The sequence below is a fragment of the Pempheris klunzingeri genome, chromosome 2 (genome assembly GCF_042242105.1).
Source record: "Pempheris klunzingeri isolate RE-2024b chromosome 2, fPemKlu1.hap1, whole genome shotgun sequence".
Lineage (NCBI taxonomy): Eukaryota > Metazoa > Chordata > Actinopteri > Acropomatiformes > Pempheridae > Pempheris > Pempheris klunzingeri.
Genome location: NC_092013.1, coordinates 1,745,873 through 1,772,369, shown reverse-complemented (window position 1 = coordinate 1,772,369; position 26,497 = coordinate 1,745,873). Strand labels below are relative to the sequence as shown.

The following is a 26,497-nucleotide window of genomic DNA, read 5'->3' as shown; positions in this document are numbered from 1 at the left end:
GCATGAAATTCCAGTAAATTCACAGCAGATTGGGCGTCACATCACAAGGTATTCTGGATAATATGAACTCACTGTCTTGTACTGGCCACACCAGGTGCTACTTGGTCACTTTTAAACCCAACGAAACCTTCATTCACTGTCGGTGGGAAACAGGAAGTGAAACATGCTCTTTCCCATGGTTCCTTGGAGAACGTAATGGTTTCCTGTCTGAAAAGAACCTGTTGAGTGTTTCTGTTTCTGTTGTGTATTATTGTGTCTTTTCCTTTTATTCTTTGTGTTTCTTTCTATATCTAAATCAGCCATCGTCCTGTGTTTTGCTAAAGGACACCCTCTCCCTCCTATTGTCCCCCCCCCACAGTCTGATCCAGTTGTGATCCAGTCCAGCTGTGAGTGACCCGTCTGTGAGATCAGCATCACCAGGATGAGACAGCTCAGTGCTCTGTGTGGCTTCGTCCTGCTCACCCTGGCCGTCCTCGCCACCGCCAGGCCAAAAGCAGGTCAGTCCGCCCATACTGCGGGAAACAGTGGACGACGATTAAAACATAAGGAGCAAAAGGAGCTTTTACTCATTTGCAGCTGAGCCCAGGAACAGTTTATGTGTTTTGTTTATGGAAGCAATATTTTAAAGAATAAGAAACACTAGACAATAAAAAACCAGACATTTTTAAGGCAGCGTCCTTCAGGCTGACATGTTGGAAAACAGAGCACACACTGTGAACTACTGAACACCGCTCCATCATGTGAGGAACGACTTTCCCTAAAGATACTAGTGTTATATCAGATGTAAACGTTTGGATTCACAGTACATCTGCAGTTGAATTATTTATATGACCAAATAATGAAGCTGACACATTAAGACAATGTCAAAAACCAGATGTTGCTCGTGTCTGCTGTGAACTAAAAAAAGGATTTCACCAGGATCCAGTCCCACATGCTGACTTACTTACTCACTACTGACACCGAGTCTCTTCGACTAAAGCTTTCCGTTTGAGTCCAGCCTTTGTGAAGAGATTCTGGATGTGCGTTAATCAAACGACTCCTTTCCAACTCTTAAAGTCACCTCATTCGTGAGTGCCGTGGTTTTGAACCCAGATGATGTTACAACATGGGAGAGCGTTCACAGTGATGCCAAAAAATTAAAGACAAAAACAGGTGCCTTCCTGCAGCTGAAGTCATGGAGGAGTTCAGGTGCTGCTGCTTTAGTCCAGTGATATTCTGTAATTTTAGCAAAATATTATGGGACATTTAAAACAAACAGTGTATGAAAACATTTAGACGACATCCAACATCTTTACTGTTTTCTTATTTATGTTCTTCTGTCCTCTGCTCTATCAGAAACCACAGTATAAATCACAGTATTTCCCATTTTATACGTCCCATCTTTTCATTCCTCGTCCCAGGTTCTGAACAGAAATGTAAGTCTGGTCCGGTGGATCTGGTCTTCCTGATCGACAGCTCTCGCAGCGTGAGGCCACACGAGTTTGAGACCATGAGGAAGTTTATGATCGACATCCTCGACACCTTGGACATCGGACTCAACGCCACCAGAGTGGGAGTGGTCCAGTATTCCAGCCAGGTACCGTCGGAGCACCGCGTCTTCGTCCACGTTGTCTTCTTTGTTTATTCTTCCACAGTTTTGCTTTTAGCCACGCTAGCAGCAGCCTCTTTTTGTCTTCAGGTCCGCAGTGAGTTCTCTCTGAAGACCCACGCCAAGCTGGACGCCATGGTGAAAGGCATTAATCAGATCATTCCCCTAGCTCAGGGTACCATGACCGGGCTCGCCATCAAATATGTGATGAATGCAGCCTTTACGGCCGAGGAGGGAGACAGGCCAAAGGTAATGCAGAGGTCTTACAAATAAGAATTTCACGATTCTTATTCATTTTTCTGACTTATTTGGGGTTTTAAAACATATGTAGTTCATACCCAAGCGCTTCAAACATCGCCCCTGCCCTCCCTTAGCTCTGATTTGGGCGATTTCTCTCCTTCAGGCCCCCAACGTGGCCGTGATCGTGACAGATGGACGACCTCAGGACCGCGTGGCGGAGGTGGCGGCCGAGGCCAGAGAAAAAGGCATCGAGATCTACGCTGTGGGGGTGGCCCGAGCGGACATGACGTCACTGAGGGCCATGGCGTCGCCGCCCTTTGAAGACCACGTCTTCCTGGTGGAGTCCTTCGATCTCATTCACCAGTTTGGACTGCAGTTCCAGGACAAGCTCTGTGGTACGACTGCTGGACGGGAAACCACCTCACTGTCTGTAGAGCCAGAAACGTTGGTCTGCCTTCCCCATTATCAAAAACCCTTTTCAATCACAGCAGGATCTTTAAAAAATGCTTGATTGCCTTTAAAAGTGGCTGTTAAGAAAAACATGTCATCTCCAATCAAGATCCAGTAACATTTGGTTTGTGGGTGACTTGGTTTGGATGAGTTGTATGAATTCAGGTTTTATTACAGTAAAAGGAGGAAAGACTGAACAAAAGGAAAACAATTGTACTTAAATGAGAAAACTTAAATCCTCACTTTCCCGTGACCAAATTAAATGCAGATGGAAAAAAAGAGCTGGTAAAAATCCTGATCAGTGAGATTAGTTATTCTGTGTGGACTTGAAAATCACCATCTGAACAAGTTTGTGCCACGAATGGATTTCTTTCATTTGAAGTCAACTTAACATAAGACGAGTAAAAACCTTCAGCCAAGTCTCTGGAATTGAAATCTCATGCTGTTGGCTTCATTTAGGGCAACGCCAGATTCTTTATGAAATTAAAAACAATATGAACGTCTAGCCTGAACAGAAAAAAATCACCATGCCCATCTAACCCCACAGAACCTAATACCTTTTCATAACAGCCTCCACAAATCCCATAAAATCCCATAAGTGCAAGACATTTCCCCACGCTTCTATTATTTTAGACGGCTGTTGTAAAAAAAAAATCTCTGGCTTTTCTTAGCGGGAAATGGAAAATGAAAGTAAAGGCAGACAGACAAAGACACAGAGATTTAAGACAACAGACACGAAAAGAATGAATTAGGCAATTTGATTTGATTGACAGCCGTCAGTCATCAGAAATCCCAGTTGGTGCACAGAAGTACAACACGTGGAGGGAAGTGAGGGAAGCTGAAACATCTGTGAAACAACCAGAACGGCGTCTGTTCATGTGGAAGCTCATCACTCACTGCAGAGAGTGAGTAACTAGGTTTTCAGGGGCTGTGACATGTGGTCTCTGCTGCAGGTGTGGATCTGTGTCTGGAGTCGGACCACGGCTGTGAGCACATCTGTGAGAGCTCCCCGGGCTCCTACCACTGCCTCTGCCTGCCCGGGTACGCGCTGAATGACGACGGGAAAACGTGTGCAGGTAACAAAAGGAGATGTGTTGGCTGCTGCCCTTTTCATCAGACAGTGCTGTTCAGCTCTGCTCTGATCGGTTCAGTGTGAGAGGAGACTGCACCCTGCACCACTCATCGTCAGCGTTAATACGCCAATTTAACTATATAAAGCTACACAGAACAACTCTTCTTCTCCCTTAGAAATAAATGCAATAGAGGAAACTAAGAGTTGAGAGGTGGTGGAGAAACAATGGCTTACTAACCGTCCCTGGACTGAGATCAGTATATAATAATAAATCATCTGTGTGTGTGTGTGTGTGTGTGTGTGTGTGTGTGTGTGTGTGTCAGCCATCGACCTGTGTGCTGAGGGGAAGCATGACTGTGAACAGATCTGCGTCAGCTCTCCCGGCTCCTTCACGTGTGACTGCAACAAAGGATACAAACTGAATGACGACAAGAAGACCTGCTCAAGTCAGTCACACACACACACACACACACACACACACACACACACACACACACACACACACACTGTGACAACACTAAGGCACTCCTCCAATGATAACTGCTCGTAGCTCCTGGCTTCATATTCAGAGTGTCCTGCTTGAATTCATGTCATGTTCATTCATGCTGAAATGGATTCTGACCCTCACAAGCTGCTGGTCTGTCGTTCCTCTGCCGCTTCATGAAGCTGAGGGATACTGTCTATGTTCCTGTCTCTGTAAAAGACCACTGTATATCCTTCATGTTCCCCACGTGTGCACGACTGCTTTACCAAAAGAGCTTCATTTAAAAACACCACAATGTTTGTTAAGAATGAATCTTGACTTGCTAACAGACGCCACTTTAATAGCATTACGTCAGCTTAAAGAGGAATTCCAGTACTTTTTAACATGGGCCCTATTTTACTACGGTCCACTGCTGCCTCACTCGTTTAGTTTTATGTTGTTGTGTGACTTTGGCGTCTTAAAGAGTTAGTCTGGATTAGAACTGTCCCCATAACACACCAAAGTCACACAAAGTCCTGTGTCCTGTTCTCTAAAATCCCTGTTTTAGTGAATGTAGTCTGGTGTGTGTGCTGTTTGTGGTTAAACCAAAAGGATCTTCCAGGTCTCTCTCTGTAGGGATCCTTTCCATGATGCTGTCACACACTTAGAATAACACTCTGAGCCTGTCAGTGGATCAAACAAGCTCTTTTAGTGGACCTACTGTGACCTATTGTGGCCAGTTTGGTGGCTGCTGGCTGAGGTGATCTACTGGACCAGTTCCAACACTTTTACTACCTACCAGCCATCCAGACCTCAAAATCTGTAAAATTGGAGCCCATGTATAAAAATAACAATTCCTCTTTGAGGAACAAAAGTCTTCGGGGATTGTTTCAGTCGGATTTAATGTGGGACAAAAGAACATAGATGTGATCCCTCACGTTTTGCTGCTTATGGCCCTGCTGCTTTCCTCCCCTCAGTGATCGACTACTGTTCGTTTGGGAACCACAGTTGTGATCATGAGTGTGTGAGTGTGCTCAATGGCTATCACTGCCGTTGTAACGAGGGATACAGGCTGCTGGACGACGGCAAGACCTGCCAGGGTAAGTAGTGCATCCGTGAGACACAACTCAGCGTCATGTTAATGTTGTCTGGTGTAACAGAGGCGAGGAGCAGGTTTACTTCAATGTTTTACTGCACTGAGGCCTGTCTACCCAGATGGAGCTGCTTCTACACATTTCATTTTAACTTCCCTGAACTGGCCATCCTGCCACAGGATGAAGACTTTTATTGAACTGGTAAATTCTCCAGACGGCCTCAAGACTGAGTAGCATTTTTGTACTGTGACATCTTACCAGAGGAAAAAAAACTACGACTCTTTAACCCAAAATATCTCAAATCCTCATCAGCCGCGACATCGTTTATACGCAGCAACAAAAGAACTCAGACAAGCATGAGTGAGGTACACACACGTCTCAGAGGGACGTACCTACACAGCAACACCTGCTCTATTGACAGAAAAATTAGAAATTAAGACAATTTACGACCTTTGGATCACCAAAGAGCCTCAGAGCACAAGTAGCACATCATGTCACTGTGTCGTCCACTTAGCCCACATTCCATCTGCTGGTTCAGCTGCTCGGCTGTTTGAAGACAGCTGGTCTGTAACTAAGGTTTGAACACACCAGGTCTCCGAGAGGTGACAGGATGATGTATGTGGAGTTATAATATTGATCTTCCTTTGAGATATTTAGTAATTATTATAAAAGGAATGAAGCTGAATGAAAGAAGATCATTGTCTTTTTAATGATCCCCATGAAAATCTAGCATTTACTCTGTTTCAGCCTCTTTTCAGCAACATTGAACACAAATGCTTTAAGTAAAACATGTTGCTTGGCTCATATTTTCATATACAGCTTAACAAATGTATCCGACCATAAAACACAAATATTTTAGAAATCTGTCAAAAACTTGTTTCAAATTAAACATTGTATTATTATTTATTAGGCAAATAACAAAGTGGAACAACTAAATAGTCCTTATTCACATATCTTAATATCTAGTTTGACCTCCCTGATTGTTTTCATGGACTTTTCCACCGTCTCTTTTGTTATTGAGCTCCAAATAGTTCCCAGCTGTTCCCTCAGACGTGCTTTGGATTAAATTTGTGTGATTCAATAAATCCCAGATCTGTTCGATAGGATTCAAGTCCATCAGTTCCTCTACTCCAGATTCCTTTTACATCATTTCAAATCCATCATTGTGATTAAAGAGCTGCATTACAGAGGTTAACCATCACAGGAACTAAAGAAATATTCTGCTAATCAGCAATACTGTTAATTTAGGGCAGGAGAGGCAAACACCTTCCACTGGGTGGCGCTCTAATACATTTGTTAAGCTCTGTATATGCAGAAACAAAACAGAAAAATGTCCCCTGAATATATAATTCTATTAGAGCCATGTCTAACCCTAGCCCCACACACACACACACACACACACACACACACACACAGTCCAACACCTCGGAGGACATTATACTAGACTTATACTAACCCTGACTTTAAACCATACTTGCCTAAACCGAACCTAATCTAATGACTTACATCATGATGGAGGCGTTTCCCCACAATCAGAGTGTATAAACAGGTTTATGTCCCCTCAACATGAGTAATACATGGTACACACACACACATATAACTCAATGTGTGTGTGTGTGTGTGTTATTCAGCCATTGACCTGTGCGCTGAGGGGAAACATGACTGCGAACAAATCTGTGTCAGCGCTCCCGGCGTCTTCACCTGCGACTGCAACAAAGGATACACACTCAATGAGGACGAGAAGACCTGCACACGTTAGTCAGGCCCTCGCACAAACACACACTAATAAACACACACACTTAGAGCGAAAGGAAAAACCTCCTGGTGCTTCTGTCCTGCAGCAGGAAGTGGAGAAGAAGTGGTGGTTGTCGTAGCGCTGAAATGATTTGACAGTAGTTAGGTAACACCACATAGATAGATCCTCTAAGGAAAGGCTCTCAGCGTCTTACTGCCCCTGGGTCATGTCATTGTAGACGAACTGTTGGTCAGAGTCAATACGCAGTTATTATTAAAAACTAATGAATCTCTGATGGGGGGTCAGAGGGACAGAGATTGTTTTACATGATCCTCTGACTTCACTCACACCTGAAGACGTGTAGAAACATCCAGAAACACAGAAAAACGACACAGTCACACACACACAATGTTCCACGATACCGTTAACGACAAACAGGGAATAACATGTGTGTGCATGTGTGTGTGTGTGTGTGTGTGTGTGTGTGTGTTATTCAGCCATTGACCTGTGCGCTGAGGGGAAACATGACTGTGAACAAATCTGTATCAGCGCTCCCGGCGTCTTCACCTGCGACTGCAACAAAGGATTCAAACTCAACAAAGACAAGAAGACCTGCACAAGTCAGTGATTTCCCCCCCACAACATCTTATCATCATCTTATGTGTTTTATCCCTGATTTAAAATGTACTTCAGGCTCATTCTGTTGTCAGAACTGTTGACAGCTCTTAAGGACAGACAGGGGGACGTCTGTGGAGCTCCACAGGCTACAAAAATCTAAAACAAGTCATCTCAATGTTGTGACTTCACAGGAGTGATGGCCAAGTAACGTGGCACAGCACTGTAAATGTTCTCCACCTCTGGTTTGTATTTACATGTGTGAACTAAACATTATGTGTTTCTTGGCTGTGTGTTTGCAGACATGGACCTGTGTAACACAGTGGAGCACGGCTGTGAGCACCAGTGTGTGAGCACTCCAGGATCTTACTACTGTATCTGTCCAGAGGGACAACTGCTGCAGGAGGACGGCAAGAGCTGCGGCAGTAAGTAGTCCTCTCTGTCCTGTCTGTATTATGTGAGATCACCCGACCTGCCTGAACAAACTCTGCTAACTGGATCACAGATCCAATGGCCTCCAACGCAGACCGTACGATAATACCATCTCACACGCAACTCCATCGACACGTCTGCTCTGGAGAAACTCACCACTGTGCTGCCGTTAGAGAGCTTCAGGGGCATTGAGATCCTGTGGGTCCAGCGGGACCCAACAGAAATGTTGCAGACGCAGGATATAAGTGAAAGAGCTGCAGCAGGAGCTCAGCACTGTGATCACATCAGTCTGAGCCAACAGGAAAAAGCAGCGTTATGTCTTTGGAGAAATTAAGAAGCATAAATAAGCCTGAAATAAAGATGCATGTGAAAATAAACCAAATCTCAGGGTGATGTTAAAAGCAGCTTAGTTGTGTCCAGGTGGAGCTGGCTGGACAAATATTGGATCCTCTTTTGAATTTTCCTTTCCTCTGGGGATGCTGAGAGAAACCAGGGCTCCTGCCAGGAACCTTCACACAAGCACCTCCGTATGACGATCTGTGGCAGCACTGACCGCCTCGTGTATCATCCATTTAAGATTCGGACTCAGAGAGCACTGCTCCAGCTGCTGCAGACAACTGCAGGACATCATTCCTCCTTTCCGTTACCATGCCGACTCTCATAGTAAAATTAGGATGAAAGCTGGATATTTGGTCACTGGTTCTCTGGTTACTACGTCTGCCTGCTTCATATAGTTTATACTGAGGCCACACTAACAGATCTGGATTACAGCGGTTATGGAAAGAATATTTCTTAGCAAGTTTAGTGACGTTATCAATGCAGTTTTAGGCTGAGGGACTAATTTGCAAACACGTACAAATTAAAACTGAACGGATGCTTTTTGATGCTCATATCACTATTTGATAGATTAATACCAATATGTGCACCTCTATGAATATTCTAAAATAAATACATCCAGTAAATTCTGTAGTGAAGCACTGAGACCAAGAACCAAAGGAAGACATTTCAGAACAGCAAAACTTGGAACAGAGTCACTGTTTCTGTTTCTGACTGATTCTCAAAGTATCTTCACCATTTTCTGCACACACACGTTTCTTTTTACTCCTCAGCCGACGTGACACGACTGCAGCATGTGTGATACGTTAATGTGTGGATTTATCAGCCTGTTGTCATGAAGGGGTTCAGAAGGGGTATTTAATGAAAGTTCTTGTTAGAAAAGAACACCAGAAACTCCCTCTTGTGAGGAGAAAACAAAGGAAAACATGGCTTTAAGCTCTTGGCATTAAAACACAGGGAGGACGAGACAAACTGAGGACAAAGGGAGACTAAATATACACAGAAGGTAAGTGAACACAGGTGGAAGCGATCAGGGCGGGCGGACGATCACACAGGCAGGAAGTGAAGCAGACAACGCAGATGGAAACATAAACTACAAAATAAAACAGGAAGTCATGAGACACGAGACGAGTAAATAAAACACCTTAACAGAATATGACACCTCTCCCTCCTCTCCTTCAGCCTGCAAGTCTGCCAACATCGACCTGGTCCTTCTGATTGACGGCTCCAAGAGTGTCCGCCCTCAGAACTTTGAGCTGGTCAAAAAGTTTGTCAATCAGGTGGGGCATGTTTTCATTTTAACAACTCCAGTGTTCTGACGTCACTGTGTGTCCTCCATAAAGATATAATCCCAAAAAAAGTCAGTTTAATTCATGTCTCTATCAAAATAAGAGTCTCTGTCCATGACCAAATGGATCAGCAGGATGGCGATTGGGCCTGATGTTCTTCTTCTGCTAAACACCGGTTGACCTCCCAGAACGTTTTGTTTGTTCGCCCCCTGATGTTTAGAAGAGTTACTGCAGCACACAGCATGTTAACGCTGTGTGAGTGTGGACACCCACAGTCCCGTTCACAGCCGACAGCTTCCCAGTGAAGACAGAGGCCCCAAAACAAGGAAATCCAACTGTGCAACAAGCAATTAGTCAACAGATCAGCACGAAATCTGCTGAATATTTGGTCAAACTCACAGACATAAGAATGGAAGCACACTAATAGATGATAATATAACCTTGCCGCAGGTGGTGGACTCTCTGGACGTGTCCGCTCACGGCACCAGAGTAGGTCTGGTCCAGTACTCCAGCCGGGTCAGGACAGAGTTCCCTCTCAACATGTACCACACTGCTGACGAGATCAAAGCTGCCGTCATGAAGGTAAAGCTGTTCACTTCCTGTCTGGTTCCACCGACAAATAATCTTCAATTTTATGTTTTAATCCCAGAAATCAGAAGTTGAGACAACAGAATCTAAATCCTGATTATGATCAGCAAAAGATGCTCATTCCTACACAGACTACTACACGTTATGGGCCCTCATCAACTGTACTGACTTAAGCTACAACACTTTCTGGGTGTCGTTCCAGGTTGAATACATGGAAAAAGGCACTATGACAGGTCTGGCGCTGAAACACATGGTGGAGAACAGCTTCTCAGAGGCAGAGGGCGCCCGTCCTTCTGGCCGCAACATCCCCCGAGTGGGACTGGTTTTCACAGACGGACGCTCGCAGGACGACATCACAGAGTTCGGCAAGAAGGCCAAAGAAGCCGGTAAGAGGGTCAGACCACATCTACAGTTTGTGCTCTTGATCTGAATGAAGGTGGACTCATCTGACTCTACGTCCCTGTACGTGTGCAGGCATCACCATGTACGCCGTGGGTGTTGGCAAAGCCGTAGAAGATGAGCTTCGTGAGATTGCGTCCGAGCCTGTGGAGAAACATTTCTATTACACGACCGACTTCACCGCCATCAGCACCATCGCCGAGAACCTCAAGCTCAACGTCTGTCCAGGTACAACATGACTGCACCGTGTCCGTGGGAGGACTCCTCATGTGAAACATCAAGTCATCTCAGCAGATTAATCATTTATGACAACTCAACTTTGTGAGGGTGTTCTGTCTTAGCCAGGTTAAATAAAGAGATAATGAATAAATAAAGAAGCCATAAGAAAGAGGAAACTACTAAACATTTCACTGGAGTCCTTGAGAGAGTCTTTTTGACTGCAGGTCAGTATGAAGTCACTCTTCATCTCCATCTTATTAACACTTTACCAGCTGGTTATCGTCCTAATATCCTTACAGGGGAAACTTTACCTGCTTAACCTGAAAACTTTACTTCTCTACATCTTAAATAAGCATACTGAGTATTTTTCTCAGATGTTTTACAGTATTTGATGGCTGAAGTTTTAATCATGTGATTGAATAGGTTTGCTCCACACTGTGCAGGCCCATGGAGGGGGGGGGGGATCTGCTGGCATCTCTTTTGGTTTATTGTCTAAAGGTTAACTTGTAAAAAAAATTACAGACTGTTTAGTTCAGTTCATTTCAGGTAAATCACCGTGCTGATGTCTTATTCTTTGGCTCCATCTACTGGCAGCTTTTTAAAAAAGCACTACAATGTGGAGCAGTAAAACAAAATCCAAGCAAGTAACAGAGTCATAAGTGATTTCTAGTGTTTTAGGTGGTCCAATAGGACAATGAGGCCACAAAACTCTGCAATATTTCATCCCATAAGTAACTGATAACTGCAGCTGGAAGAAAAAATTAAGTGAAAGGTGAGTTAACTCTTGAATAAATGCTGTCCCTCTTTGTGCAGAGGAGAGTCAGGGGGAGATCGAGGTGAAGGACCCCTGTGCCTGTGAGAGTCTGGTGGAGTTCCAGCAGGCCACCATGAGCAGCCTGGAGCAGCTCACACAAAAACATATCCTTCAAACAAAAAGCACGACCTCGACCAAACACAAGGAGCCGACACGCTGACAGTTACACGTTCTTTAGAGGCCGCGGTGACGGGCTGAGACTCAGTGTCTGATTTGGATGAGTGGTGAAGAACTGAGAGGAAACAAGTGTCACCATGCATCCAACAAATCAGGGAAACTTCAAGAACAAAGCTGTCAGTATTCTACATTTACAAAAGCCATGAAATGACCAAACCCAACACCAGGTATTGTGTTTGACGTGTCCCTGCACATACAGTGGAGTTCTATTACACTGACGTATGTGAATTGAACTGGAATGATCCTGAAGGGCTTCATTCTGCAGTATACTACATGGCTTTGTACTAAACAATCACTAATCTGACACATGAAAAGGTTTTCATTGATTTAAACAGTCTGTTAAAGAGAACTCAAGCTGTGTAATGATAAAGTATTAAACTGGTGCAGAGGGCGTTCTTAAGGTTTTAAGGACTCAGCTTGCTTGGAGCTGAAGGGAAGGCAGGAAGTTTTGGTCTTTTCATGACATTTGTTGACAATTAGAAAACTTTAATAACTGTTTAGTTTGTCTGACCTCTTTTTAAACATGCATCCACAAAGGGGTCAGATATAGATAAAGATAGATGTGTTAACAGTCTGATGGATGTTCATGCATCATCATCATCATCATCATCATTGTTCCTTAACCGGCTCTCTACTGTCCGGGATGACTGCTCGTCTGGAGCAGCTGGAGAACCAGCTTCTCTCCAGGAAGTGATCTGGTCGTGGCCTCAGTGAGCAGATAAGGACGCCACAGAGACAGAAGAACAGAGCGAGGAAGAGGAGGGCACATCCTGGGAAGATCACGACAAGGGGAAATCAGAAACCCTTCCAAACAACGGACTGAGTGTCTTTTCACAGAGCCTCTGTGGCCTTTGCTGGCTCTGTTGCTCATCGCCTTTATGAGGATGACATTTATCTGAAAGCTTGTGATGTAGAATCAAATTTCTGGTATAGATGTAAATGACTTGATTTGTACACTTTCTGTCTTAAAAACGCTAAAAACAACAACAACAACACTTTCCCACCGAGCAAAGCAGCTGTTAGGAGATGAAAACCAGATGTTGTGATAAAACAGAAGGATGTTACAGTTCCTGTGTTTCCTGTGAACACCTGAGTGCACCTACAGGGTCCACGAGAAGACAGACAGACAGACAGACAGACACACTTTACGTTTTGGTTTTAGAATGACTGGGAGGTAGAACGACGTTAGAACTGGTTCAGTAAATCGCCTCAATGTTAACGTGTGACTGTGGTGTTTTAAAGGGATAGTTAGTAGGGTTAGTGGTGGGGGGCAGCAGGACGAAGCTGTGACATCACCACTGGTTTGAGGGCCGCCGTTTTGGTTTGAAGCCAAAGGTGATGTTCAAGACCATGCCTCTGATTGGTTAGTGGGCTGGTAGCCCCGCCCTAAAGCCCCCCCCCCCACCTTCCTGGTCTATCTTCCTCTAAATGGACCTTAATTGACTAAATGAAGACAGTAAACTAGAGACTGAGAGCAGAAACTGTTCACTGAGCTGATAAATCAGGAGAGAAGTCGCCTCATTTCCTCATTGACTTCCATCCAGTCAGACTTCCTGTTTGGAGCCAGGGGAGTCGCCCCCTGCTGGACACTAGAGAGGATGCAGCTTTAGGGCTTCACTGTTCAGCCCTGGAAGCTCCATTTACTTCTTTTTCCACAGTCTACGCAGCTCCCATGTTCTTCAAGGCAGTTTAGCGGTTTAGTGAAGAGGATCCTGCAGGTGTGTCTCTCTCTACGGATCCTTAATCAGTCGGTGCACACTGACTGGTGCACAGCTGAGGTGATCTACTGGACCGGTTCCGGCTCGTTTTGCACCCACCAGTCATTCAGACACCAAAATATGTAAAACATGGCTCCAGTTGTTCGTAAGGATCAAGTTGTGTAACATTTCTTTATTGACTGTCATGTTACAGCCCTCTGCCTGTGGGCGTGCCGGCTGTCTTTGTAAACTACATGTAATCAATGAACTGTAGATATTAGTTATAAGCACAAACTGTTCTTCAGTGAAAACATGAGCAGCAGTTTTCATCCCTCTCAGCCCCACACCATTCGTCTGTTCCTCTTAGTGCCCTGTTTATACTTGATCTGTTTTGTACGGTTTGTTAAATATGATGTATTTATAGCAGATTGTTGTTTCTTTTTCTTTTTTAAAAAAAAAAAACAAGCGCCACAGTAGAATAGCAAATTTTAAAAAGGAGTTGTAAAAACAAAGTGATATTACCACTCAAAAGATTAAATTGGCTCGGTCACTTTCATGATCACAGGCCTGACTGGCTCCACGGTGGGAGGACCGGTGAAGAGGAGAGAGAGGCGTTTTCTTTTTAAAAAAGGGAAGTTAAGAAGTTTTAAGTATCAGTGTTCACTAAAGCTGTGGTCTGTTGTCGATAAAGAAAACGTGATGAGCGGGATGTCCTATGTATTTTACTCTAAACGACTGTCGCCTCACTTCCAAAACATGTGTCACTCTGCACTTTCTGGGTTTAGTCTCACGGTGCCTTTGACATGTCTGAGTATCGGTTTAAGTACAACAGTGTCTTTACCCTGCAGTGGTCAGTCAGCTCGTCCACGTCAGACTGACGGACAGACAGACAGACTGACGGAGGACGAGAGGCCTCTCAGGCGCTGCATGGAAATGAATGACCACCTTATCTATGATGGATCGTCTTACTCTTTTAGTTTTGTATAAAAAAAAAGACCACCACAAATGTATCCCCCCTTTATATTTGAATACCTGTATGTTTTTGTATGTCTTTTTTAAATAGCTTTACCTTTTTGTATTTTCCTGATGAATATTACGGCACAGAAGGTAATAAAATAGTGAACTTTTCATTTCTGGATCATTTTTTATTGTGTCACTGGCTTTTCTTAACGCACCGACTGGAAAAGTGGTAACAATTAACATTTTATATTTTACTAAATTGACAAACAGCTGTAACATAAGGAGCACATGTCAGAAATAATTACAAAACAACCCCCCCAGAGTGATGCAGGATGTCTTGACTCATCTTAAAGGGGTTTGTTTTGCAATAATGACCATAAAACAGTGTCCCTCTTATTTCAGGGCCTAAAGAAATCAACTATTTGACACAAAATACTGAAACAGTTCTATTTATTTAAAATCACTTTATGGCCTCTGCTATCAGAAATAACAGATTGCAGGATGCAGTAATTGACCAATCAGAACAGAGTATTCAACAACGCTGTGTATTAATGTGGGAGTGGAGAGGCTGCTATAGTCATCTAACATGCAGGCAGAAAAACATTTAGATGAGGATCAATAAAGTATTTCAATCTATCTCTATAAGAGGAAGCGACAAACCAGAGGTCAAAAACAACTGGACAGTTATCTTGTGTTGTCAGGTGAACTTTACTTACAATGAATGGGCGCCATTCACACACTTTCTATCTGCTTACTACCACATTATTATTATAAACTGAGTACAATTGTTCTTTAATGACCTCAATGAGTAAAAGATTTGGTAGAATATTGAATCTCCATGATTGCTGTGAAACCACAGTCCCGACCTGAGCACATCTACACGCCATTTAACGATCACAGTCACTGCGCCACCTTTTGGCAACATGATGGGAACCTTCTGTGAAAACCATCACTTGATGTGCATGAAAGCTGCGAGGCTTGATGGACTGGTGAATGACCAAATGTATTGTTCCCTTATAGCAGAGGAAAACAGTATTTAGTCACTGAATGAAAAAAGAATGAATAAACCGCCTGAGTGAATCGTTGCCAGTAGGTGGCGCTGCCACTGTGATTCAACACTGGTCTGTAGATGTCATCAGGACTCTCATCAAACATGTGAAATCTGGAAAAGATCTGAGCACTGAGTACTTTCACTTTTGGCACTTTAGGTATATTTTCATTCCTTTGGAAGCATAAGCACACATGTACAATGGTCTAGTTCTAGTTTAGTTTATTAACCGTGAATCATTTTCACATGTTGCATGTCTGATCTGCTGTGCACCGACTAAATAACTTTCTAGGTTACTCCAGTGGTTATTTTGAATTAATTACATGGAAACGGTCAAAATAATAATTAGAAAAGAGGAAATTTTATATATAATAAAACAAATATTGGAGTAGATTTGGTTGTGGTTGGTAGAAACTCAATATAACAAGACTCTGATCAGCATCTAGAGCAAAAGAAAAAAATCATGATGACCAGGCTTTGGTCCAGGGGCCCCTGACCCTCTGGGCCCCTGGACCATTCATAGTCCATGCATGCCCACAAAGCTGACTCAGAGAGCACTGGGTTTGTTTAGAGGAATTCTTTGTTACTGGTGTGAGTCTCTGATTTAAAACTAAACCTAAACCTTGTGTTTGCATAATGACGGGAAAAAGGGGTTAAGGATCAGGCATTCGAGGGTGATCACCTCCAAACTTTCCTCTGTGAGGCTCACAGTGTCCTGGGGGCAGGTGTTTGGTCTCAGTGGGACGACGCTGAGTTTTGTTTTTGAAAGGAAAAAGCAGACATGCAAGTGAGTGGATCACTTAAAGGAACAAAGCTAAGTCCTTGTGGATTATTGTAGGCTGTGATTAAAGGGCAGCTCCGTGGGGACCAGTTACTGCTTTCAAACTAAGAGCGTCCTCACTGATAATGACCTTATGCATGTTCCCTCTGTGGACTGTGATGGAAGACATGTTTGTTCTTTCTTTCTTTCTGTGAACAAATACAACCATGTGTAAGAACATTTTTATTAGACTTGATAGGGTTTGTTTAAAAGATGGACTCTACCTGTATCACCTTTCTAGTCTTTAGCTCCCCTCACTGTGGCATGTGGACTGGAGGAACAGTGGGTGGATTTCTTTGGCAGTTTCATTCCTAAAATTCAGTGTTGAGTTATATCCATTCAGTTATAAAGGCCCCTGATCTCTGGCTTGATGTTATCTCATGTGGAGATGAGGTTTACAGATGGGGGAAAGAGAGCACTGGTTTAGTATTGGATCAATACTCAGATAGTACAGATTTGTTCCTATAGTGAATACAAAACCTAGAAAATGTCACCAAAGAGTTCACAGATATTGAGTTAACAACCTTAGAACAGTGGAATTCTTCTTTAAAGAATTATTGAAACGATCAAAAAGACTTTTTATCAACCGATTGAATCACAAGCAAACTTTCTGTTCCCTGACGTCACAGTTTAAACAAGAGCAAACAAGTCAGACATGTGAGGAGCTATTACTCTCCTTGTGGATTTGCAGATGATGATGATGATGATGATGATGATGATGATGATGCCCAAAGAGAATCATTTATTTAACAACCTTGTTATTGTCAGGGAGCCTAATCACCAAAGCTGCAACTTGTTTTTAATTCATTAAAAAGCTATTTAAAGTAAATTAGCTTGAATGTCACGGCTAATGGAGCTGCCTCGGGCTCCTGTAATGACAAAGCTGAAGAAAGTCTCTCAGAAGACAAATCTAATGAAGCCCTCTGATGCCCTGCGACCTTTACCGATGGGGCCTAATGAGGGCTGATGAGACGGTTGCTCGCTTTGTGTCCTGCAGCGTGACTCACTTCCTGAATACACTGAGGACTATTGGAAATGTCAGGAGGTCCCAGAAGTCCCCTCAGAAGTTACTCGTGGAAGCGCAGGGAAGAGCTGCTAACCAGGGGAAGTCCCAGTTTTAGTTTCTCGACAGAAAGAAGTCCTCCGAGGCACAGCGCCGACTGATTAACAGATAATCAACAGAGAGAGTCGAGTCCAGAGGCGTGATGTCTCCGTCCCTACGACATATCAAGGCCCGGAGTCACTTGTTAAACATTTAGCCAGTGAAAAAGAAAAGAAAGTCACAAAAACATTCATAAAAAAGTTGAATCAAACTAAATAAGATGAGTTTTTACTGGTTAAAGACGTCTATTAAATGAGACATTGTTACAAAATAAGTTCTCACTGCTCTCTGGCTGACAAACTATATTATTTTAGATCTGTCTGTACCGATCGTGTTACTTAAAGACGACTGCTAAACTACTTTCAGCCATTATGACCGAGATAAATACAGAGAGGACAGACACATTTCTAAATGACCTAAAATCTACTTTTACCGACATATCTCCAATAAGCTAATAACGATTTATCTCTCAATTCAGTTTGCAAAGTAATCCACTGTGACTGTGTGCTGCAGGTATCTGATTGGCACTGTGCTGTGTTGAGCTGGGTCAAAACTTTGCTGGACTTTGCTGTTCCCCCCCCCCCCCCCCCCCCCCCCCCCCCCCCCCCCCCCCCCCCGTGGAGTGTCAGCACAGTTTTACCTCTGAAAGAGTGGGCTGTGTTTTTACATGCAGCACTAATGTCTGCCTGAACACAGCTTGCCAGTACCTCATGTTTGGCTAACAGAGTGTGGAACATGGATGACAGATGTGTTGAGTCTGTAAAATCGACCAGTAGCTTCACCTGCATTCACTCTCCATTTAGTTCTGATAACACGTTCATGTGAATACCATCCCTCCCAGGCTTCGATCCCGCTGGCTATCCTGGCTGCCTTCCACATGTGGATGTGAGCGTGGATGGTTTAGTGGAACGCGTACGAGTTCACACTTTCACTCCGTAAAATAAAAAGTCTGAACAAATTTGACGGAGCCCACGACCGCTACTTCATTCAAACAGCTCTGACTGAATACATTTGGAATTTGTGTTACAGCTCGTCCATCTGATGTGCAGAAAAGCACAGAACAACGTTTATCGTCCCGGATGACCCCAAACAATCCCGTCACTGGATCATTAACAGTCAGTGATGGTTCATGAAGTTCCTGCAGCTGAGCCACAGTGTGTAAAAGTGCAGAGACATAAAAACCTACTGCTGTGTGATGATTAATAAAACAATGTGACTTTATTATTGAACAATGTTATAAATATATTACTGTAAATTAAATCCTATAATACTATAAAACTGTAGGACTGAAGAGAACCACTAAAACGTCTGAGGTCAGGTTTCATGGGCACCCAGCTAATAACTGCCTGGATATTAAAGTAACAACCTAAAAATGTCAAAGTCACGGTGACACTAGAGGAAAAGTCAGAGGAGATGGTCAGTTGTACCGACTTCACCTCCAGGATGGCTGCTCTGATCACAGGCTGAAGCTCCCGATCACAGGCTCTCCCCTGTGAACGGGGATCACTGATGCTAACAGTTCAGAGAGTGATCATGTGATCCAAAGTCTCAGTGAGTTCAGAGGGGATCAGTCCACCTCCTGCAGCTTGGCGAACACACCCACCCTCCCACATATAGAGCCTCAGCTCTCTCTCTGGTCTCAACTCATTTCCAAAGGTGAGTATTGTGCAGTCGTGTGGCCTCAAATGTCTCACAGTAGAAATGAATGAAGTATTGAAACAACAACGTTTCCCTTTTATTGGCGTGTTTCTAGCAAATGTTTCTGCAATTCTGAGTCTGTACAGTTTTGGTCAAGATGAAGGATATAAACAATTTTCAAAAAATATTGATAACAAATGCACATGTTGTTTAAATGTCCTTGAACGTCAAGACTATAACTACATTTAAATATATATATACGCACGCTTTACTTTTTGATTCTTTATCAGCTTTTTTTTACGACTCTTTGGAAAAGACGCCGACAACAGTGAACATAATAAATGTGTCATGTTCTTTTTGATCCTACAGGTTAACTGCTCCTATTTAAATGCATCCACTTCTATTTGCAGTAACAATAACAACAATAATGATTTTTACCTTTCAAGTCGATGCCCTGATCCTCAGCCTGAAAGTGAGTGTTGCTTTTTCCAGCAGTTACATCTGATGTTTTGTTCATATTAAAACTGAGGATGATTTAAAATAAAAATGTGAATATTGATATATTTTACAGTATTTCTCTATTTGAACACAGATAGAAATACTGTAGATGGATTAAAAAAAGAACTGTGGAAAATGTTTACAGTTTTTTAGACATGATGTTGTTGTAGAATAATAAACAATACATTCAAATATATATACATATAATAGATTCAATATAAAATAATTGTATATTATAATAAAATAGGAGTTTCTGTGGGTTAATAATAGTAATACAGTACTTTGTGCTCTAGAATTATTGTTAATATTGACTGTTGTGTTTTCTCCTTCGTTGGATCTTGAAGAGATGAACACATCTTCTGCCAATGTGACCGTGGTTGTAGATTACCGAGACTCCTTCACTAAAGCTGTGACCAAGAACGTGATCGTAGTTGTTCTCAGCATCTCCATCAACTACATCAATGCAGGCCTCATTCAGACCTTCCGCAAACACCAGGTACGACGTTCCCTTGATTACACGCCAACACTAATAATTAAGTCTTCCTCAGTGATGTCCTGATGAAGTGCGTTCCCAAACAAACCCAGCCCGACAGCGTTCTTACATTTACACAGCAGCAGAAGATGTTCAGGGTTAATAAACTATATATCTAACACATAGTGAGAAAGGTGTTAATAAAGGAATTACTTTCAATTCTTGATATGATATGGATGAAAGTTTAGCTGGGACTATGCGACTTCTGAAATTGCTGTGATGTGATCTGTTTTACAAACGATCCTTTACAAGTAAAGTGACTCCACCCATTCCAGTTCTGCCTCTCCAACTAGAGATAGAGACGAGGAAAATCTAATTATTGCAGATATTAGCTATCATGTATGTTGGAAATATGAGCAGTCAAACCTCAATAGTCAGAAAAATACCCAATTTGGCAAGCTAATATTTCTAAAATACAAAGCAATGTCCGTCACATGTAGGGTCTCCACATTGCTAAGCTTCACTGTGCTGCTTCTGGTGCCCGCTGCAGTTGGGGTGTTGGGGTTTTGGAATAATTGGCCATCAGAACAATGACATAGCACCTCAATAAGACAGAAATATTCAAATTAAAAGGATGAATTCCAACAACCTTAATATGAAAACGCTGAGTTAGGCTAGCAGTCCATCTCACAACCCACATTAAACAATCCGACATTCACTGTATCTATTTCTTGTTTAATCTATTCAAGAACACATTTTATTACATCAATATGATGCAATAAATAATATAATTATATAATATAATATCAGATTTTGAAGCTGCAGCCCAACTGATTAAAGCTCATTACAGATATATCAGTATCAGCATATCTGTACTGTTATGTTCATAGTCTGTCTGGTAGTTCCATAGTTTCATTGCAGTATTTAAGTAGGATCAATAATGACTATGATCAGCCCTCGCTTGGGGGATGTCTGGAGTTATAGTAAACAAAAGAACGGGACTAGTTCAGTCAGTTAAATCCTGCTCCAGCACCAACAGTATCTGTAGCTCAACACTTTTTTATTGCCTCTCCATACACTTCATTTTGTCGTACTGCTAAACTCTTTCTAATGTGCACATTTGCAGTAGTGATTAGTGGAATGAAGTATTACTATTCACATGATGATGATTCTTTCTTTCCGACCTTCAGATCTTCTACAGTAATCCTCGGTACATCCTGTTTTGTCACCTGGTGGTCAACGATATGATCCTAGTGACCCTGACGGTCATCCTGTTCATCATCAGTTACATCCTCTACAGAATAAATGTCTCCGTCTGTTGCACCTTACTCCTGATCGCTCTGTTCACCACTGAAAACACCCCCCTGAACCTGGCCTGCATGTCTGTGGAGTGCTACATCGCCGTCTGCGTCCCCCTTCGCCACGCTCAGATCTGCACCGTCAAGAGAACATTCATGCTGCTTGGTTTAATCTGGGCGACAAGCATGCTGTCTGTTCTTCCTGATCTCTTCATCACCTTGGCCATAGAGCCGCTGGACTTCTTTCATTCCCGAGTGTTCTGCATCAGGGAAACTGCCTTTCGAAATCCCCACATTATTAAGAAGAGGGATATTACCTATATTGTGTATCTGGTTATAGTTTGGTTTCTTATCTTTTACACTTACTTCAAGATCCTCTTCACTGCAAAAACAGCTAGCAAAGATGCTAAAAAGGCCCAAAACACAATCATCCTCCATGGTTTTCAGGTGCTGTTGTGCATGGCAACATACGCAGAACCCATGTTAAAACATGCTCTACTTCAATGGTTTCCTAAGAATTATTCAGACTCCCTGTTTGCTTGCTACATCATTGTACAGATACTCCCACGATCCATTAGTTCAATCATCTATGGCTTACGAGACAAGACTTTCAGGAGGTACCTGAAAAGGTACCTGTTGTGTAAAGTGAGCCAGCAGTAAGCATCGTTTCATGACTTTAAAACCTTTGAGAAGCTTTACATGGAGTCAGATCCTAAAATGTACCAAATGGTTTGTTTGCTTCAAAACATATCTTTGGTCAAAATTCAGTTACTGAGACAGGATTTTGTCATTTTTTTGTTTAGTTTATCAATTTATGGCAAAACGGTTGTTTGATCAATGCTGGTTATCAAACTACTACTTTTTTAATAAAGACTGATGTGCAATAAGTAATAAGTAATAAGTACTGACATAATAGTTGGTAATGAGTGCACCTTTTATTCCTAATTCTCATTACCTATTCAAACTGATGGGTGATCTGCACTGTTCACCCTGGACTGGTCTTTTGTTGACTTTGTACTGAACCTTTGGTATTTCTGAATGAATTCATTAGATCTGTTCTTTTATATTGTAATTCAATTACAAAATGTTGTGCCCCACATTCAGAATGACCTCACAGGACACAGGAGTGGCTGGTCCACTGTTGCTTCGATTGGTTGGCTTGTTTGTCATGTAAATATTACGTTGGATCTGAACTGATGCTTCTTTTCTAATGTCTGGTGGTTTTGAATTGAATTCTGGCTGTTTGTGGTTAAACCAAAAGGCTCTTCCAGGTCTCTCTCTGTAGGGATCCTTTGCATAATGTTGTCAGACAGTCTGAATAACAATCAGAGCCTGTCACTGGGAAAAATGCACATTTTTAGTGGACATTCTTTGATCTGGAGCGACTGCTCTGAAGAATTACATTACAGCGACACAAGATGGAGGATCCCGTAGAGCAGGGGTGTCCAAACTTTTTTCACTGAGGGCCACATACAGAAAAACATCCAAAGGGCTGGACCACTCACTAGAAGTACTGTATTACTAACTTTAATCCACCAGAGGTGATCTATATATATATATAGATCACCTCTAGTGGATTAAAGTTGGCAAAATCAATCAAATGGAGGTAAATTCTGCTTGATAACTGAATATGATTCAAGAAAAAAAAACAGCCTTTCCATCAGTGGGCTTTCATTTATTAGTTGTGGTTCAAGCTGCTCTTTGCCTTGTGGGCTCTTGTTCAGTGTGTTCAGGTGATCAGTGAGATCCACTAAACATGCCAACCAGAGAGGATCACTGAGCTCATGAAGAGCTCCTTCTCTCTTCAACACTGGTCCATTACTGATCTTAGCCACCGTAGATTCCTTTGGGCTCACCTGTCCCAGCTGGAGCTCCATCCGTCGTACCTCCACACAGCTCGTCCCATTAAAGTCCCATCATGCCGACTGCACCTGGCCCAGCTTCAAACACATCCTCACCTGTCCTGGTGCTCTTTAGCCTGCTAACATCCAGCAGCTCCTCCGTAGTGTCAAAGTGATCTTCATTAGTTATCAGCTGTGCTCTCATCTCACACCACGTCTCAAACTTTCTACTCTCACCTGCTCTCTTACGTTTCCTTAATTCTGCCATCTTGGGTCACCTGTAGCACATTTCTTCTTCTATTACTCATTTTATGTAGAAGCTGCCTCGTTTAAAGACAGTTACTCCACCTAGTGGTGAGACTAAGAAGTACAATACAGTCCAGGGCAGGTTCCATGTGTGGGCCGTGTTCCAATACAGTTTTAGAATTTCCTGCAGGCCAATGAAAATTGAGGGGACATTTGGCACCACACCACATATAAAGCCTGAGATTTTCTTCAGCTGTATAGTTTGTATTGTGTCCTGCTCAACTGCATTAACCAAGGTCAGTAATATCCTCCAGGAAGTACATGACAGCTTCGACACGACGCCTGATTCAGATGATATTTTATCACAAACAGACTTTTCATGCTACAGAATACAAAGTACGTAATAGAGTTCCACTTACACAGGCCTGTTTGTATATGTGTTTCAACTTTGCTCCAAACTGACACGTGAACATTTGGAAAGACTCGTCTCTTAGTCTGATCCTACAAAAGCACTGAGAGGAAAAGACTTAATGAGTAAGTGAGTATACTGTTTTAAGAACTTTTGTTTTAAGAGTTTGTGCTCGTGTGTGTTTTCAACTACACTGAAAATTATTACATGATGACGCTTTGTTCTTTTCATTATCATACCATAATTGTATGATTTAAAATTAATGTCAAACAGTAATGTATTGATTTTTAGTTTTTAAGATGAGGATGAAGGCTTCTTTCTCATTACCAATTTGCCTTATTCATTTATCTATTTGTTTGTTTATTTACTGTATTGAACATGTTTCAAATGTTTCGGTATACTGCACAGATAAATATATATTTCAGACCATATTGAAAATATATTAACATCTTGTATTCACAGGATTAAACGGTATGAGGGGGATGTGAATGTATATATAGTAATAATTTACTTTTATTACACATTTTTTACCAGAATACAACTGTATTGTAGTTATCCTAGAAACATAATCAGAGATAATGCAGTTGAACACAAAACAGAGGGATATATAATCTCTGCCCCGAAGAATTACAGTACAGCCACTGCAGCTTGTTTGTCGAAAAGGTTTTTGAATCCACCAGGAATTGTGAACCCAAAATATTCAAAAATAAGCCCTGGGCTTGAAAATACCAGATTTAATCTATAATTGCCATTAATATTTAATTATAATGTAAGAAATTGCATCTGTTCTTTTCAGCTTTCAAGAGATGAATGCGTCTTCTGCCAACGTGACTGTGATCTTACAGTATCGAGACTCCTTCACTAAAGCTGTGACCAAGAATGTGATCATTGTGGTTCTCGGGATCTCCATCAACTACATCAATGCAGGTCTCCTTCACACTTTCAGCAAACACCAGGTCTGATATTCCTTTGATATGTATGCACCAATAATACTGATTTTACAGAGGAAATGCTCCTTTAACTCACGTGTTGGTCTAAGAAGAGACACACTTAGGTTTAGAGTTTGGGTTACGTTTGGTTTTGGTGAAAGTGCTGTCATTTCTATACAGCTGCCATTTTTGGCTACTGCAGTATTATATACTTTGTGTCAGGAAGATGAAACCCTCATTCTTAATCCCACCTAAAAAACTAATATGAAGGGCAGGGCCTTCAAACAGCTCAGCTCCTCAGATTTCCAGGATTTGCAAAGGCTTTTCAAACCTTCTCTCTGTTCCTCTGTGTTTTCTTTCCTCCAGATATTCTACATGAATCCTCGATACATCCTGTTTTGTCACCTGGTGGTCAACGACATGATCCAAGTGACACTGACGGTCATCCTGTTCATCATCAGCTACACCATCTACAAAATAAATGTCTCCATCTGTTGCACCCTCATCCTGATCGCTCTGTTCACCACTGAAAACACCCCTCTGAACCTGGCCTGCATGGCGGTAGAGTGCTACATCGCCGTCTGCATCCCCCTTCGCCACGCACAGATCTGCACCATCAAGAGAACATTAATGCTGATTGGTTTAATCTGGGCGACAAGCATGCTGTCTGTTCTTTCTGATCTCTTCATCACTTTGGCCACACAGCCGCTGGATTTCTTTCATTCTCAGGTCTTCTGCATCAGGAAAAATGTCTTTCCAAAGCCCGTAATCATCAAGAAGAGAGACATCACATACTCAGTGTTCCTAGTTATAGTTTGGATCACTATCTTTTTCGTGTACTTCAAGATCCTGTTCACTGCAAAAACAGCTAACAAAGATGCTAAAAAAGCAAGAAACACAATCATCCTCCATGGGTTTCAGCTGCTGCTTTGTATGGCAACGTATGCAGCCCCCCAGTTATTGAATGTTGTGCAGCAATGGTTCCCTGATAATTATACAGACTCCCTCTTTGCTTCCTATGTTATAGTACAGATCTTGCCACGATCCATTAGTCCGATCATCTATGGTGTACGAGACAGTGCCTTCAGAAAATACTTGAAAAGGTATTTGTTGTGTCGAGTCAGCACACATGAAGCCACCAATCGCAGAATTTAATAATTTAAGCATTTTGCAGTAAAGCTTTAAAAAATTAACAGTGATTCATTGAGTTAAATGAAATGTAATCGCTTTCTTCTTATGCTCTCATAAGTGCAGTGTTTACCTTTAAAACAAAGTTTAAAGTCTATAAGTTTAAGTCTATATTTGTTTATTTTGAAGCACACTGAGTCCATGACTGTTGAATAAACGGTGCTATAAGAATAAAGTTGATTTGACTTGACTCCATTGAGGTAAATGGTCTCAAGTAAACTGAGGCGTCAGCAGGTAATGGAGCTCTGAGGTCACAGTGGTCATCCTGACATGTCTTCCTGTGGATACTGTGGAGGCTTCATGATGCACCTGGCTGCTGTGTTGTCTTCAGGTCATCACTTGATTGAGGCATGACATCTGCCTAGCGTTCACCTCGTCCTCTGATGGTCAATGAGCACCTGGGCTTCATCAGGTGGTCTATAAAACAAAGCAGATTCAGTGTTACTTGTTGACAAATCCATAGTAATATTACAGAACATGCACAACTACTACAGGCTTCAAGAACTCATTGTAGCTCAAAGTACTCCTAACATAGGAAGTCACAAACCTGTACTTCTGATGTGAGGCTGTGTTTCTCTTTGGTAGGTGGATGGGCAAACAACATCCCTTGTTGTAACTGTAGGGGTGTGCTGGCCTCTATGTAGGAAACCATTACAAGGTACATGGCTCACTTATTTGCCATTCTACGACACAGTGTGGCACAAATTGAGTTATAATCCCAGTTACAACATGCAAAGACATGAAATTGCATTTTGCATATTATGTGACCTTTAATGTGACTGTCATCACATCTTTTTGTGAAATCTGAAAGTCAGTCATCTAAATACTGTGTGGGATAGA

General features: G+C 42.3%; 3 protein-coding genes across 3 annotated transcripts; all 3 read left to right on the top strand.

Annotated features, from left to right (window-relative positions):
* The first annotated feature begins 421 nt into the window (after nt 1-421).
* matn4 (matrilin 4) lies at nt 422-12,205 on the top strand. The gene is made up of 16 exons (XM_070845278.1): nt 422-497; nt 1,401-1,576; nt 1,679-1,837; nt 1,992-2,223; nt 3,232-3,354; nt 3,674-3,796; nt 4,791-4,913; nt 6,539-6,661; nt 7,140-7,262; nt 7,560-7,682; nt 9,208-9,305; nt 9,765-9,896; nt 10,105-10,288; nt 10,377-10,529; nt 11,334-11,438; nt 12,147-12,205. The coding sequence occupies exons 1-16, from the start codon at nt 422-424 to the stop codon at nt 12,203-12,205; spliced, it is 2,112 nt and encodes a 703-aa protein (XP_070701379.1).
* A 7,415-nt stretch (nt 12,206-19,620) lies between these two features.
* Nucleotides 19,621-21,704, top strand: LOC139219934 (odorant receptor 131-2-like). The gene is made up of 2 exons (XM_070851951.1): nt 19,621-19,770; nt 20,937-21,704. The coding sequence occupies exons 1-2, from the start codon at nt 19,621-19,623 to the stop codon at nt 21,702-21,704; spliced, it is 918 nt and encodes a 305-aa protein (XP_070708052.1).
* A 2,642-nt stretch (nt 21,705-24,346) lies between these two features.
* LOC139219925 (odorant receptor 131-2-like) lies at nt 24,347-25,624 on the top strand. Its single transcript, XM_070851939.1, has 2 exons — nt 24,347-24,496; nt 24,836-25,624. Exons 1-2 carry the CDS (start codon nt 24,347-24,349, stop codon nt 25,622-25,624), a joined length of 939 nt encoding a protein of 312 aa, XP_070708040.1.
* The last annotated feature ends 873 nt before the right edge of the window (nt 25,625-26,497 follow it).